The 16,991-nt window shown below is 41.9% G+C and overlaps 1 protein-coding gene across 3 annotated transcripts; it reads right to left on the bottom strand.

Moving 5' to 3' along the window:
- Window positions 1–4,808: 4,808 nt before the first annotated feature.
- LOC5516686 (lactadherin) lies at window positions 4,809–16,592 on the bottom strand. 3 transcript variants are annotated; one of them, XM_001636692.3, is made up of 15 exons: window positions 16,352–16,591; window positions 15,623–15,678; window positions 14,773–14,834; window positions 13,984–14,164; window positions 13,046–13,259; window positions 12,516–12,617; window positions 11,880–12,079; window positions 11,280–11,433; window positions 10,541–10,725; window positions 9,334–9,489; window positions 8,291–8,462; window positions 7,826–7,907; window positions 7,064–7,110; window positions 6,445–6,699; window positions 4,809–5,891 (listed from the first exon to the last, which is right to left on the bottom strand). In XM_001636692.3, the coding sequence occupies exons 1-15, from the start codon at window positions 16,395–16,397 to the stop codon at window positions 5,809–5,811; spliced, it is 1,995 nt and encodes a 664-aa protein (XP_001636742.2). In that variant the 5' UTR covers window positions 16,398–16,591; the 3' UTR covers window positions 4,809–5,808. The 3 variants fall into 3 exon arrangements, with proteins under 3 accessions (XP_001636742.2, XP_048578082.1, XP_032242379.2); XM_032386488.2 differs by lacking the exons at window positions 4,809–5,891; window positions 6,445–6,699 and adding an exon at window positions 6,826–6,863 and having other exon boundaries at window positions 16,352–16,592; XM_048722125.1 differs by lacking the exons at window positions 13,984–14,164; window positions 14,773–14,834; window positions 15,623–15,678; window positions 16,352–16,591 and adding an exon at window positions 13,520–13,540.
- Window positions 16,593–16,991: the final 399 nt, after the last annotated feature.

The following is a 16,991-nucleotide window of genomic DNA, read 5'->3' as shown; positions in this document are numbered from 1 at the left end:
GCAGCTCACTAGAGAGAGGGGGAAAATGGCTAAGATAGGCCAAGGGGGCTGATGCAGCTCACTAGAGAGAGGGGAAAATGGCTAAGATAGGCCAAGGGGACTGATGCAGTTCACTAGAGAGAGGGGGAAAATGTCTACGAAAGGCAAAGATGAATGATACAGCTCGCTTATTAGAAGATAAAAAAAATAGCCTTTGAAGAGCCCGCAGTAAATAGCTATACTTTTGCGGTACCCTGCCACTTGAGGCGAAGTTAATGAAATAAAATAAAAAGGAAAAAAAGGAAAAAAATAGACAAGAAAAAAAAAACGATAAGACATAATTCTTAGTAAGTAACTGGAAGATGCGGTGATCTGATAATCTGCGATATCCCTTGATTCCATTCCTAATGGCTTAGAATAACCTTTGAAATACGCAAATAGAATGTCCACCATCGGGCGTGGTCCAAAGGGGTGTCATGTCCCCTCCAATTTGAAAGAAAAAAAAACGATACTTAGATAGCGATAACGATAGCTTTTAATAAAGAACTCATGTAATGATGATAATAACAAAAATTCTGTGACACTATTTTAGAAAAGGGGTGCACTTGGTTATACTGGATCTTTTGATCTTTGTCCATTTTTTAAATTCAACGTCCAATGTTTCAAAATTTGTGGTGGCCGTAGCGCTTTGTTAATACTATTTTAGTAAACATAGATATAGATGTGATTCGTCTGCTCGATATTTTAGGGGGATTTTCGATCTCTTTCCAATTTGCTTAAACTCTAATTGTTATCAGCCTCCTTAGATTAATCCTTTGCTCATGAGTAAAATAGCCTTTTTTGGTCTTTTTAGAATCTTTTTAAAATCTTTCTAGTATTTTTTTTTTAGGTTTAGGGTTAGGGCTTTGATCATGAGCGTCGTGTTAAACTGAATCATTTATAGATTAAAATACCAAAATTATTCCCTTTCAACTTCTCTAACCTGGAACTTCGAGAACAAACTCGACTGTGGCCAGCGGTTGCGAGAAATACTGCCCCTTGCTGAGTACCAGGCCCCTGGCGTCCTCGGTGTAGTCCTTGTAGTAATGCATGTGCACTGGTGTGATCACGTGGTGTCTACCCGGCTTTAGCTTACGGTCGTGGTCGAACATCACGGTAAACGTAAACTCAATTTCTTGCATCCATTGTAGTGTGGGAATCTGACAATCAAGTCAGTAAATTGGTGACTTGCACGAAGAAATCACGTGACCGTGAGTTCTCACGGTCACGCGCGCGCTCCAGCTTTTGACGCCAAAAAAAAGAAAACAAAACGAAACAACAACAAAAAGCATGAATCAGCCAGAAAGTTTCTTTGTCAGAAGGGGCTTATTCTCACTTAAAGATTCCATTTTGTCGTCGCTCCCTGGCGTTATGGCCGTAGCCATTTCTGTGTTTATTTTGGCTTGACGTTGCCATTCAATCACGTGACTTCTTAGTGTAAGCATATTAATCAATAGCCTCCCTCGCAGGCGTTTTTAGGCAGGCGTCCTTGTGGAGGGGGAGCAAGCGAAGCCTGCCTAAAAACGCATGAGAGGGTGGCTAATTAATCAATTAATCAATCAAGAAACTAAACCAGCACTCATCCAGCCACCCCCAGGGGTGTAGCCAGGGGGGTGGCCAAGGGGGCGTGCCCCCCTCTTCTAGCAGACATAAATACAGTAAATGTATGAGCTACGCCGCTGCACCCCGCCTAGAAGAGCGCATAGAGTGACTACTATGCTTTGAAAATAGAAAAAATATCGGATGTCACATAAGAAATAATCGACACGCTGTTTACCATCATTTAAAATGATTTTCTATCGCTTTGCCATTGAATAAAAAGCATAATCCTGCTTACATTAGAAAATAGACATTAGCCACGCTTAATCAATAATTAACATCATGATTCAGCATAATCGTTATGCTGTTGGTGCAAAATGAGGCGCCCCTATTGTAGTAGTTTGACCCTTACCACAAACGTGCTATGACCCTCTTCTTTCTCGACTCGTGGCCTTTGCCACTTGTATGAGGTCACATCTTGGAATGAGAGGAATGGGGCGAGCATCCATGTCACGTGAACTCCCTTAGCGTCGGCAGAGGACTGGGGCGAGTGTTTGACTAGAGTGTGGTACGTGTACGTTGACCTGTTTCAACAAAGACAATAATGCTATCAAAAACACATATTGAAGCATCTTTGCTTGAATAAAAATTTGTCCTTCCAATTTCATTTTGTCCTTTGAATGGCGTCAGAGATATCTTTGAAGCAAACTTGCAGAAGACCTTAAACTTCTTTGGCTTTGAAAAATATAATTATTATAATATTCCCCCAGAAGAACTCGGCATTTAATTCACGCGTTCGCACCAATCTCCTAGCACATTTCAGGCCCGTAGCCAGGGGGGGGGGGTGTTCAAATGTTTCGGAAGACTTCCCCCCGACTCGACTGGAAGGTCCGCTGTTATTAAGAAAAATTAAGGACCACTATGGGGACAAGCTACCTAAGAGAAAAAGGTCCGCTGTTATTAAGAAAAATTAAGGACCACTATGGGACAAGCTACCTAAGAGAAAAAGGTCCGCTTCATGGGAAGCCAACCGCCCCCCTCAAAATCCTGGCCCATGCCTGCATTTACACGAAATGCTTGATGTGTTTCCAGTAGCTTTACCTGGACCTTACCCGGATGTCATGGACGCGTTAACATTCTGGTAGGAGAGCTGAAACTCAATCTTTGGCTCCTATGAGAAAAATGAAGAATAATTGATATTCAAGTGGGATGGGGGTAGGGGGGATTAGGTTAAGGGAATAAGTAGGGGAAGGGGGGGGGGGGGGGGGGGGGGGTGACGATCGTTGCCCGCGCAAGGTCCCTCACACGATGCAAGCATCTAAATCATATCCGAACTGTAATGTTTCGTCCATACTACCACTGAGAGATGTTAGCGTCAGATTAATCTTATATTTTACAGTGAAATTTTATTTCTATACATTTATATTATAAATCTATCACATTTCTGAAGCAATTGTTTTGGCTACGTGTAAGTGTGGGCATACAAAATGAACATACTCAATTGATTGTCTTTAATGTTGGGGGGGGGGGGGGGCACGCACATACCCCCGGTACCAATCCTTCTACGCTACGACCGTGAATAGCATTTCTTTCTTACCATAGATTAAAGATAGTCTCCGAAGCCGTGCGCAGTGGCTCTGGCATTTGCGCTGGCATTTTCGAAAAATTTAAGATTGACAGCCTAAATTTTCCATCTCTTTTACTAAGACAGCTCGTTATAGTCAAATTCGTTGTCGCGCGACCTCCCAGAATCGTAAATTGCTTTCTTCTTTGGGAATAGCGCGCAGTCAATCAAACCAAACAATCAAAACCAGACAGACCGCCCCAAAAGCTTATGTCTGACTACGCGCTATTCCCAAACAAGAAAAGGATTTTGGATTCGCTGAGGTCGCGCAACAACGAATTTGGCTGTAATGTAAAATACATACAAGCGCTCTTTTGGTGCGTCTGCTGTTTTCTTTTAGTGCATAGGCTTCGACAATAAGGAAATGAAAGACGATGAGTGATAGAACGGAAAAAACGATTTTAAAGAGAACATGCTTCATAAATTACTAATCTCGATTCCAGAAAAAAAAAGGAAATGAAATTGTGTCTTTTGCTTCAGACGTAGGGAGAGTTTTTTAAAATTTTCACACAAATGCGGGTCCTGAAAATTATTTTAAAAAAAGAACCAGTTTCCTTTCCATCCTTTTTTGGAATAATACACAGGCCCCCCAAAAGATCAATCCCTTTTTATACGCGCTTGATCTCAAAGCATTATGTTTAGCAAACTCATCTTCGAAAAAACAAAAAGCGACGAATAACAGGAGAAGAAATTTCATCTTCTTGGTAAACACGTCAGGCCGAAGTTGTCTAAACTGTCGCTGGAAGCTACAATGCCCAACATCGTTGTTCCATCCCTCTTTAAAGCAATTGACAACCATTCACAATAAATAATTGATTTTTTTATGAATTTACAGCTATTGTGTAACATTAACACTATCATACGTTTGGAAATCGACCAATCCGAAGTAATTTTTGACGACACTTCCCTGATAACCATTTACCAAATGCATTAGCACTCAGACTCAACCGTGTTAAAATGGGATATTATTTCTAAAACCAGCCATATTATTGAGGTTCACCATTTTCCATGTAAAATAGTATTTGAGTATGGTATGGTGTTTAGAATAAAATGTTTTTGGGGGTCGTCATATTGTTCGTAGAATAACACTCTAAGATTTATCCCTAAAACGAACGATGTTATCTGCAAAACATTTCATATTTTAGTAGGTAAATCTGAAAGAGTTGATGAAAAAATCCAGACTGTTATTTTATCAAAAACATGTCTTGGTTACTGGCCGAGGCTCCCCTGCTCACACATTCAAACATTGGTAACAACAGGGGCTCATAAGTACTTATGAGCCCCTGGTAACAATCAGCACAATTTTTCCCTTTTTCTCAAATCTCAATCAAAGGAATTGCGGCCTATCCTAGATTTAGGACAGTGACGCCTCTTTTGGCTCTTTTTTTTTTTTTGCATTTCTATGTCGACTGGAATTGGGAGAATTCACCCCCAGCCCCCCTCCACACACACACACCTTTTAGTCAGTACCCCTCTCTCACTTCTCCCGCTCTCACCCACAGAATCGTGGTGTCAAATGTGTGTATAGTCAAAATAATGGCGATAATTTCAAAACTTTATAAAATTATAAACAAATATAATGCGATATTTGATATGCGCGTCTCGCGAAACAGACATGACCAAACACTGGAAATAAACATTTTTATTTTACCTCTTTTTCAAATTCTATCCATGCCCGTGACATGCAAAGATCGGCGAAAGGTTTCCTTTAATAATGGTACCTCTATGGTGTGACAACTTGTCAACCGAACTGGCAAGCCAGCCCCCCTCCCCCCCTCCCCCTACAAGGGTGGCTACTAAGCAGACTCCTTTCAGCGCAACCATTATCATAATGATTAGATTATCATTATAATCATCACCCCCATCATCATAGTATCGTAGAAACAAGGCAGTCTAACAAAGAGACCGTTTTCACGATAATGCGCGCGCATCCAACCGCAAGCCCCACCCCCACCCCCTACGTAACAGCTGATCTAAAATTGCTCATCACAGTGGAGTTTACAGACGAAGCTAGAAAATACTGTCAGAGTGCTTTTTTCGCGGTGTTTTACCTCTTCGTCTGCATTTTAGATTAGTTATGGCCCGACAGTCTGTGGCATTTTTGATGCCCTCGCAACATCATGAAATAGGTCTCTTCGCGCATGATCACGTGACCTTCCCATAATACAACTCGACCCGAGATTCGAGAATTCTGTACTTTCTCCTGTCTTTGTCTTATTTAAATCAAGGTCCCGGAAGTAGCCTCTTAATTCATAGAGATACCATTATACTTCTGATATGCATCAATATTATATTGATTTGTCAATAGATTATAGAAATATGACGTTTTGTTTTCTCATGCTTTTGGCAGTTCCATATGAACAAGGGCGGATATAGAGGAGAGGTTAAGCATACAAATTATTAAGGGTACAGGAAATGACATAAGAAACTTGGTGCCGGACTCAAAATACTAATTTATGAATATATATATTACTGTTAACATAATCTGCTTAGAGCTCGGCTATTTTCATTTTTGTTTTATATCTATTTCGTTAAGAGAATGAGCGATTAGATTTATTTGGGTCTTCGTGCATAAATAATAATTGTTGGCGCATGCGAATTTAATCATATGACACATAGCAGTTGAATTACTCTCCGCAACATTTCCATGAGCCCACAGGGATCCACTCGCTTGAACCAGCGGTTTTGAAATGTATGAAGTTGGAAGAAACTGGGAAAGAAATACAAAGAAGGTAAGAAATTAGCGTCTTGATGAAATCTTAGGAGTTAAGAGATTTTCTTTTTTTTCTATGTTTTTAAATAGTTCTTGACAAATAAACGACATATAACAGGCGCATAACCAGGATTTGCTAAGGGAACAGGGGTGCAGTCCACTAATTGAATCGAAATCCATTTTTTTTATTGAGCTCTAAACATGATAGCCTTTTTGTAACGTTCTCTTTGCCATGGCAAACCTAGCCTGCTTGTGGGCGTTAACCCGGTGTTATTTTTTTCAATGTTTCCCCGGTGTTTTCGCTATGAGTCGTGGCCGCCATCTTGTTTGTTCTGGCCGCGCGAAAGCTGGAACGGGCGCAAAGCGCCCCTTTTTGTCACGTTTTGTCACTCGCGCCAAGCTAGCGCAGCCAAAAACAAGATGGCGACCCAGCGCATAGCGAAAAAAAAAAACACCGGGTAAACGCCTGCAATCAGGGTATGGTAAACCCTTTAGCAAATCCTATTCACGCACATTCCAGTACCCCCAGTAGTTGAATATCACTCCGTACCTCCCCACTGGTCGCCATTAGACGTGGTCAGCGTCTGATTGGCTGTTGGGAGTGACTGGACGAAGTTCTCCGGAATGGTGCTGGCTTTGCGGAACCCAGACTCCTTGCGTCTGTGTGCGAGGTATTCCGGAGAGATCTGGGACCAAGTGAGTCCCAGGTCCCTGCTCCGAAAGAGATTGAGCCTGCGATCAAAGCTATACAGCTCATCGTCGAGCGTGTTGATACCAATAATGGAGATGACGTCAGGGTCAATAACTGGTGATATTGAATGATTATCAGGGTCAATAACTGGTGATGTTTAATGAGGTTAGGGTCAATAGCCGGTGATATTCAATGATTGTCAGGGTCAATAACTGGTGATATTCAATGATTGTCAGGGTCAATAACTGGTGATATTCAATGATTGTCAGGGTCAATAACTGGTGATGTTTAATGGTGGTCAGGGTGAGTGAATAGTGATATTCAATGAGGTCAGAGTCAATAACAGGTGACATTTAGTTATAGTAGGGATAAGCACATCATGATTCTGTTATACCAATATTGTATAAAGCTGAGGCAGATGGCAATGTAATATCTACTAGAGACACTTGAATTTGAGTGTAAAGAATTTTTCACTTACACCTCCATTCCTGGTGATTCTTGCTTACAAAGCAGCTGCTCTCATCACTGGAAAAGTAATAAATACCATCATCATTATCATATTTTTCTTCTCATAATCAACACTATCATCATTTTCACAACCATTTTAATTTAACAAGAACAAACACCCTCTTCCTTGTCATCATCAATAGAAGCAGCATGATCGTCATAAAAGGTAATTTCCATCTATTGGAAGTGGCAGATACAAGAGGTGGGCAGAAGGGGGGGGGGGTGGGGTGAGTAGGTTTTCGGATCGACGGATTTTAAGAAAATCCGACTTGACTGATATGATTTTCTTATAATTTTCGATTTTTTTCTTCTATCATGCGTTGCGGACTCGGATTGAAGCAAACCCTTGTGCGGATCGGCGGATTTTCGAGAAAAAAACAAACAAAACAAGGGTGGCTACTTAGCAGACTCCTTCTACCGAAACAATTACCATAATCATTATTATCATCATCCCCATCTTCATGATGTTGCGCGCGCATCCAAAATGCCACAGACTGGTGGGCCACTGATCTAAAAGGGTGTACGAAGTGGAGTTTACAGACAAAGCTATAGAAAACACTGGTAGAGTGCTACTTTCGCGGAGTTTTGGAGTCAAATTCCCCTTCGTCCGCATTTTTGGTCAGCTGTGGCCCTCCAATTTTGAATTTGCGCGCAACAACGTGAAAACGGTCTAAAAGGCGAGGGACGGTCTCTCCATCCATTACTACGGCTTTTTCTTTGTTTTCTTGTATACCTTGTCTCGCTGTACATGCAGACAAAAAAGTTTTCGGATTTCGGGTCCAGCAGAAACGACCGTCTCATATAGTCTATGTCCTCTACGGAATAAAGACGCACATTAAAACCAACATGGTCCACGGGATACCAGTGGTGGGGTACCTCAGCCAATCAGCCCCCGGTATGGATCACATGCACATGTCTGTGGTTTTCTTGACCTGGATGTCTGGGCTACCTGTGGCTCTATCGGTCTCCACTCAGTGATAAGCCTTTGATCTTAGCAAGCGCCAAGTTGGTTGTATGGGGTACCTGTGGTAGGTTTACCTGCGAATGGCTATGTGGGAAGTCTGTGGCTAGGTTAGCTACGACTGGTTGTATAGGTTTTCTGTGGTTATGGTAACTATGACTGTTTGTATGGATTTCTTGTGATAAGGTTAGCTGTGGTCGGTCGCATGGGCTACCTGTGGCATTATGTATGGGTTACCTGTGTACAAAGGCAATGGTTCACTCAGGCAGCCGTACACCTCAGCTCTAAGCACCGGTGAAATCATCATCTCGGTAGGATGTATGCGAAGGTAACGTGCAACTATCGGCTTTTTCAGTTTGTAAAGAAGCGGCCATTTAGCGGCACCAGAATCGCTAGGCCCTTTGATGTTCTGAGGAAGAAGATTCGAGTTATCCGAATGAGGAGTAGACATTACATACTAAAACAAAGGGAAGTGAGACTGCAGGGGCGGATAGTCTATCACTCACGTGACCACTGCGCTGTGATTGGCTTTCAAATGATTGTTTTGCTTCACGCTATAACTTTCGGAACACATTTCTCAACAAATAAAAAACGTTTTAAGACCAACAATTGTCTAGTTTGGCAAGGATGTTTATATAGGATAGTGGCCTGGAGAGAATATGTTTTTAGAAATACACGAGTAGTAACATTTCGGATTTCAATAAGACCTCCCCCACCCAGTAGAGGCTCTGAGTATACTCCAGGCAATCTGAGCTCTGTCACGCTAACAAGCGACTTACAACTAGAAATTATGTGATTTTTTTTGTTGAGAACTCGCGCTCGCCCTGACTTTTGGCGGCAAAAATTACGACAATTGAACGGCAATTATTATTATTATTATTATTATTATTATTATTATTATTATTATTATTATTATTATTGAATTATTTTTTCGACTCTTTTTAGTGTGAAGTTAGCAGCCTTCTCTGTTCATTTTGGCGTGACTTCGCCATCCAAAATGTCAGGTGATTTTTTTTAATGCAGGTTGATTGTTTTTTCAGCACAGCATGGCCGTAGTAGGCGGTGGGGCACTGGGGGCATGTGCCTCCCCCCCCCCCTTCCCAATATTTTCAATAATTATAAGGAAATGACCAGTAGGGGCGTGACTGTGCTCCCCCCCATATTTTCTTAATGTTTTTGTATTGTGCCCATGCAATCTAAGGTAGCCTGCTATGCTACGGCTCTGTACAGAGCGACTGTGTGGGGTACTTTCCCGGTGATAAGATTATTTTCAAGCGAACCTTCAGTGTTCCATCCTCGGTGTACCCCGTCCAGGCCAACCCTGTCCGACTACTGGACAGGGTGTACGCCTTTGTGAAGAACATGACGTCACGGCTGCCACTATAAGCACCTTGGATCGCCACCCGTGTTACCTTTCGCAACGAGCCGAAGTCGATCTAAAATGGGAAGCGTCGTACTTAAAAATGCACAAGACAAACAGCATCAACACTAAAAACGAGAAAGTCGGAGTTAAGTCATTAATTAATTAATTATGTCATTAATTAATTAATTAATCAACTAATTGCACGAGAAAATCTTAGCAACGTTGTTGTTGATTTAGTGGACGAGTTGACTCTACTTGTGGACGAGTTGACTCAATTTGTGGACGAGTTGGTTGTGGACGACACGGTTTGTGGACGACACGGTTTGTGGACGACACGGTTTGTGGACGAAGTGACTGGATACCGACGGAAAAACATGACATATGACGCTTCAAATAAGCCCATTTCACATCTTATAAGGCGAAAAATTTCTCTAAGTACTTAGTTAGTAATAGCAAACAAAATATCGAATGCGACTTATTTTTACAGCCAAATTCGTTGTTGAGCGACCTGGGAATAGCGCGTAGTCAGACACAAGCTTTTGGGGCGGTTTGTCTGGTTTTGATTGTTTAGTTTGATTGACTACGCGCTATTCCCAAACGAAGAAAGGAATTTTCGATTTTTGGTGATCGCGCAACAAAGAATTTGGCGACTTTTTGTAAAGTGTCATTTAAATTTGAGCTTTTTGTCCCTAAGCCCATACATAGCGCAAGAATGAAGGGAAAAATATCTGGTATGCGCATTTCGGCCTCACGTAATTTTTGTTTTGAAAATCATCCCGGAATACAAGGAACCTATGGCAATTGTAAGAAATTGAGCCTTCTTTTCTCGAATAGCGCGTTGCACGTAATGTATATCTTTTCTCAGGGCCGTAGTAGGGGGTGAGGCACTGGAGGCAATATTATCCTAATCTTTCTTTTATTGTGCCCCCCCCCCCCCCCCCCCATATATCGAGACCTGCGACGGCCTGGTGCTTTCCGGCGCTCTCTCATTGGTTAGCGATCTAACGGCAGCCGTAACTGTGGAATAGCTTGCGTCACCAAAAACCAGTTTGCGACGCGTAAACGAAAAACACAAGGTAGTAAGGACCCGGATGTACACAGGAAGCCCAAGTATTATCCCGTACCTGAAGATAGTCGTTGGAGGCTTGCATTCTGGCTGCCCACCCGTTCGGATAACTGGTAACTACTTTGTTAAGGCGACCGTTGGCAGCCTTGCTAACACCTCCCTGGTAATCGTTGGGAACACTGGTAGTGAGAGCCTCGTCTGGGATCTGCCCACTTTCCATTCCGAGGGGGGAGATGCATTTAACTGAAAGTCATGAAAGAAAGGGTAGAAGGGAATAAATGAATCGTACTCAGAATTATTTTTTTTTGGGGGGGAGGGGGGGGGGAAGCAAAGAGAGAAGATCGTTAAAATTTATAGAACATCTCGATTTTTTTTTTCTTTCTTTCTTTTATTTATCTATATAATCAGATAGTAGGACCTCTTATTTCGTCATTTTAGCATCTTTCTGCTTGATCCTATGGAGTGCCGCACATATCAATACTAGGACATGTATATCTATACTATAGTCAGCTAGAGTATATGCTGGTGGTTTCAGGTGTGGAGTTCCGTAAGGATCTTTACTTGGAACTTATGTTGGCTGGAGTACATGTCTGCTGATCTGTGCGTGACGTTCTACACAGGTCCATACTCGGCCCTTCGCCATGTTTATGCTATATTTTATAGACGAGGCGTGGCATCCCAACACATCTACTTTCTGTGTATACTCGGGGAGACAGAGGCGCTGGTAGAGGCAAAATTCTTGGACACTAGGAACGTAGCCCCCTCCCTCCCCTTCTTTTTCCGTGGCTTATGCATACCTTCAGATCCGGGGATGGCGCATCCGTATAATTCCAGACGGATACAGATTAACTCGTCCCAGGCCATCGCGATAATACGGATGGCAATAGCGTAAAATGGCTTCTCCAACCAATGTGTGACAGGCGTAAAGCGATCTCTATTTCCTTGAAACATCTGTGGCGTTTAAAAGTGTGTTAATTTGGATGTACAATAACAGGAAGTAGTTACCTCTTAGTACTGTCAGAATATTTTTAGAATTCTGCTTGGGTTGAGAGAGTGTTCATCACCTTTTCGCGGCCGTGACATGGAAGCCATTTCGCAGGAAACGAAACCATAACCGTTTTCCTTGGTAGCCATTAAGCACAAAAAAGCGCCTTTCATGTAGAGGTATATCAAGCAAATACCAGGCATGTAAAAAAAATATTCCGGCCTTAACGTTGACAGGTTTGCGATTTTTAAAGGACAAAATGACGGTAAACGGAGGGTTATTTCCGAGTAATTATCCCGAAGCTAAATTAAGTTTACGGGAATGATGCATCGGCGTTTCTCTATAAACATTAAAATTTTAGCGAATAGAATGATAAAAAAGACAAAGAGTGTGAGTAGCCCCTCAGTCAAACCTTGTCATAACCATTGACGCTGTAATTTGCCCATGTGACGTCATCTACTGTGTACGCAATCAGGTAGCTACTGGTCCAATGATATTTGTTCCCATTTCGTCCCCATGTAGTCAAACCGGTTATATGGGTTTGCTGCATGAAATCTACTTGAAGGTATTGCCCTTGGACTTGCGTCAGTGAGCACCAGGCCTCGTCAGACGCTGAAAGAGACACAAGGCCCACAGTTGACCCAACAGTGGTTGAAATCGTTTGCGCATGCGCGTAGCTGCTGAATCAAAGCGTTGAATTGTTGATTTGGACCGTAATGTCGAAAAAAATACAGGAATTTTTCTGTTTGTATAGGATTTATACAGAAAATTGTAGCCTTTTGTTTACTTGTTTTGTTGATTTTTACTCAAAATGGTGAATGGAGAAATTGAAATATTCAACATGAATGATAAGAGATTTCCTTCTTGGGGAAGAAAAACCTTATTGCAACACATTTAATCGAAGAAACTACCTTCTTAAATAAGGTATCTGTGCCCTGTATTGCGACTGGGTCAATTAGCGAAAAGCTAGATCCTTCCCTCGTGATGACCATAATTGTGAAAAAATGACATAGCGTACTTCACTTGTGTTTTTTTGTGTGTAACGTACTTTTCCTGGCTTTACTTGGCTGCAGGTCAGAGTAACTGGTAGATGCGCTTAGCTGGTAATCCTTGATGTCTCCGGACTCCATTCCAAGAGGACTGTTACAACCTAGACACAAACACTGCATTTTATAACAGGCTTAAAAATCTTCTTCTTTTCCAAAGAAGACTATTTTCCTATGTTGTCTACAGTCGATGTGGCGCTACACGTTAATAAAGGGATTCTGTTTTATATAGCCACCCCCCCCCCCCCCCCCAACACCGTATAGACGTCGGTGGTATGGTGTGTTTTTGATAGTAATGATATTGGTGCTACTAAAATACGATAATCTAAGCTATGATGATATTTATTATTACGATCATGATAACGGAATTTTTTGCTACTTGTCTATAATTTAAAAAATCTACACACATTGCATTGATGCTATGTGCTAGTCAATAATCAAATTTTTTGTTATATGGAATATCAATTGCATATCGATATGCCGCTATTGATGTCTTGATTCTTAGTCTATTTACACTACCGATTATCCCAACCTGGTATATCAGTGACGAAATCCAGCGTTCGCATTGGCTCAGAGAAGAAGTTGCCCTTGGTAACGGCACCGCTGGCATCCACGCTATAGCTGTTATAGTAAGAGAGCTGGGCGTGGTTTATCACGTGGTGACGAGCGGGCTTTAGGTACTTGTTGTCGTTGAACTTGACGCGAAACTCGAAAGTTATGTCGTATCCCCAGTTTAGTTCTTCCATCTGCAATCAAGCAAGGAACAGACAATTAAAACAGTGATGAGAGGGGTGAGCAAGTAACAAAAAATACACACGAAAAAATAACCTGAAAATAAGAAAGCATCCCAAACCAGACAGAAAAAATGTTCATACAGAAAAGGAAGAAATCATGCACGCCTTTCAGACATGAAAAGAAACAATCAATAACTCAATCAATCCTTTTTTGTTTGGAACCTTTCATCATGTAGTTAAATAAACCCCCCACTCTCACCCCCTTCACTTACCTAATGGTTCGTCCCATATGGAAGCTTGCTTTACAAGCCTCGATCAAACAGATTTGTTAGGAGTTGAAAAAACTTCCAACTCGCACGACCGTTCAGGCCCGTGCCCGTGCAAAATCCGAAAAATTGGACCTAATTTTCCGGGGGGAGGGGGCGAGTTCTCTGTTAAAAATCTGACCATCTCCGAAAAAACAAACAACTACTTACTAGAGTGATCTAGCTTATGATGCTTTATAATAATTTTGTTTACAAATAGCACGTCTATTGAGAACCTAAGGTAGACCTTCGGCTTCGCACCCCCCCCCTTCCCCCCTTACGGGCCTGCCGTTCGACCGTGCACTCTCACGCACTCGTCTCTTCATATCCGAAAGTGTATCCTTACTCTTTCAAATGGCAGATTACTTGGGTGGCTTGATTATTGCATTCTATTGAGGAGGGAAAGCTCTTTGATTGACACATAACTATACCTTGAAAGTAACACTGTCATCCTTAAGTTCGGCCGAGGGGCGTGACAGACTAGTGCCAGTCACTGTCAAAAGCGTGTCAAATTTGACGAATGGCGACAGGATCCACAGCACGCGGACGCCCTTTGCGTCTCCCTTGGAATCCCCGGCATGCCTCAGGGTGGTGCGGAACAGAAACGTGCTCCTGGTGAATAGGGAAGCCTCGTTATTACGGGCAGCGTGTAAGGAGTGTAATAGGTGTCTTGGATTTTTTACCCCGGAATACGGGCAGTAAGAGATTATTGGATTGGGTAGTGAAGATTTATAGCCTGGTTTATACGTGCAGTAAGAGATGGGTAGATTAGGTAGTCAAGATTCATAACCTGGCTTATACGGGCAGTAAGAGATGGGTAGATTAGTTAGTCAGGATTCATAACCTGGCTTATAAGGGCAGTAAGAGATGGGTAGATTAGTTAGTCAAGATTCATAACCTGGCTTATACGGGCAGTAAGAGATGAGTAGATTAGGTAGTCAAGATTCGTAACCTGGCTTATACGTGCAGTAAGAGATGGGTAGATTAGTTAGTCAGGATTCATAACCCATTTTATACGGTCAGTCATAGAAGGGCTAGCATAGTCATGTAATATATAGATTTAGGTGGAATTTATTCATAGTCCGAAACATTGCTATGTTTGAACAACGAGGACAGGGATTCGGATGAGTTTTAACAGGCATTCCGTATGGGGGATTTTGAGCACAGGTGGGGTTGGGGGTTGTTTGGGGGATGGGGTGGGATGGTGCTTCTTTACCCACCCAGAGTCCATGTAATCCGTAACGTTACTTCCATACGCAGCCTCCATCTCAAGCTTTGGCGCCTAAAAAACGAAACGTCAATCCCAAAATAAAACACATAATATCAACAGAGCTTGAACTAACCATATTTGCTTCAATAGATTGTCTTCAATAAAAGCGTTTATGAAGGGTCTCATATTGTGGTGCGCGCTCAGGCGTGTTCCCAGGATTGGCTGAGGGGAGACGGGGGGGGTGGGGGGGGGGGGGGGGAATGCGCAGGGACATATGAAGAAAACGTTGTCGTTTTAGGGGTCTGGTGCCGAGGATTTTTAGTTTCTTTTCAGAGGCTTTCTACATTGATTAAAGATGGTCATAGTCACTTTTTTTTTCTCTTTTGAATACAATTAATAAAGTTTGTGAAGCACCTGCGGCACGGCAGCATTATAAAATGACAAGAATCATGCAGGTTTTCCAAATAAGGAATATATTAGTTTCCTTATATGGGAGTGACCGCGTCTGTGAAGTTTTATCTAGATTTTCTTGATATGTAGGAATCACCTGGGAAAAGCATAGTATTTGAAGATTCCTAAGAAATGACCTACTTTTTGACCGCCAAGGGGGGAGTAGGGGGGCGGGTGCCCGTGCACCCAGCGGACCCCCCCTGTGTGCGCGCCAGGCACTCATACCAGCCAGCGCGGGTACGTTGCCGACGCGCGGGTTTGTCCGTCATATAGGGGTTCCATTTTTACACTGGATACTTTTAAGGCGTGAAAGTGCTCGATATACAGAGGTTCTATATGTTTTTCAAATCCCTAGAATGTCCCTTTTAAAAGGTATCAAAACTGTGTTGTCGTACAAAGTGCATACTTACGGCTGCGCTGCGTTTTTGTCTGGAATGGTCCTCATACGCAGTGCACCCCGCAAAATCTGAAACCCGACACAAAATGTGTTGTAGCGTACAATACCAGTAGTATCCCCACAGGGAGGGGAAGAGAGGGGAGGGGGGAGCTCTTCTTCGGACAGGTGTCAAAGAATAGGATCACAATTAATCGTGAAAAAAAGAATAAAAATATCGATAATGATAAAGCAATGAAGCTGCCTTACATGAAAGTTATTTTAGCCAGTCTTGAAACTTCGAAATTGTTAAACTATTGATCGTTTGTGTAATTCTCTTACTAATAATTCATCGGGTATTTTTTTCTAATATGCACCAAAACATTTTCAGCCTTTTAATGCTTCAAAAATAAGAATGGTGCAGCCTCAAATGAAGTTCCTATGAAAAAAGTGTGCCGATTCGTTAGATATCAGTTATTTGGTCCCAAACACGCAAAGAATATCTTTTTGTAAATTAAAATCGTCAACACCTATCCGTGGAGAAAATAGCTTAAAATTTCTCACTCGATATATTTCAATTGCCGGAATTTTTCATAGCTTTAGCGGGTCAAAGCGTATCGAAAAATTCACAACTACTTTTAAAATGAATAATTGACTAAGAGCGAAAGAAGTATTCCTAAAAACGAAGAACAATTTTAAAGAATTTAAATGAGCACAGCTCATAGCAATTGAACTTCATCATAACTACAGTTGGTATTTTACGCACCTGAAATGATGTATAACAAGAAAAAGTGAGTCGTTATTCGCGCCATATTCGCAAATCCTTTTCTCTCCTTTGATGTCACTGTACCTTCCAGGTAATTACGTTATAAGGAGGAAAATAATTAAACATTTACTAAGGAAAATAACCGATCAATCACGAATAGCTTAGGTGATGTTATTGAGAAGGAAACAATAAGGTGTTATACGATAGAAAGGCGTTCGCAATTGTGCGGTTTTATACTTGTTTATAATTAACGAGCAAGATATATCGATCGAATAAATGATTCGTGAATCTTGGGTCGCGTTGCATTATGGGCAGGTTCCGAATGTTTATGAGGAAATAGCTCAAATCTGTGATATGAGGAGACGGTGTAGGGGTTTGCGGCTGTCTTATAAAATTAATGTGGTTTTTTATTTTTTTTTTTTTTTTTAGGGGGTGCGGTTTTGCAGTTCTGTAGCGTTCTCCGTTATCATTTTTTTTTTTTGGCTTTTTTCTGGGCAGTTTTCGTGGCGATTATAATATATCTATAAATGAAAATATTTTTTTGCCAGACAGCTGGAACTCCGCAAGCGCAATCTCGGCAAGCCCACTAATGAGTACAGCCCTTCCAATTCATAAGACGTTTGACCGGTCGAGGAGACCA

Source organism: Nematostella vectensis, chromosome 14, assembly GCF_932526225.1.
Source record: "Nematostella vectensis chromosome 14, jaNemVect1.1, whole genome shotgun sequence".
NCBI lineage: Eukaryota > Metazoa > Cnidaria > Anthozoa > Actiniaria > Edwardsiidae > Nematostella > Nematostella vectensis.
Note: the sequence above shows the minus strand (reverse complement) of the source record. Positions and strands in the feature narration are given on the sequence as shown.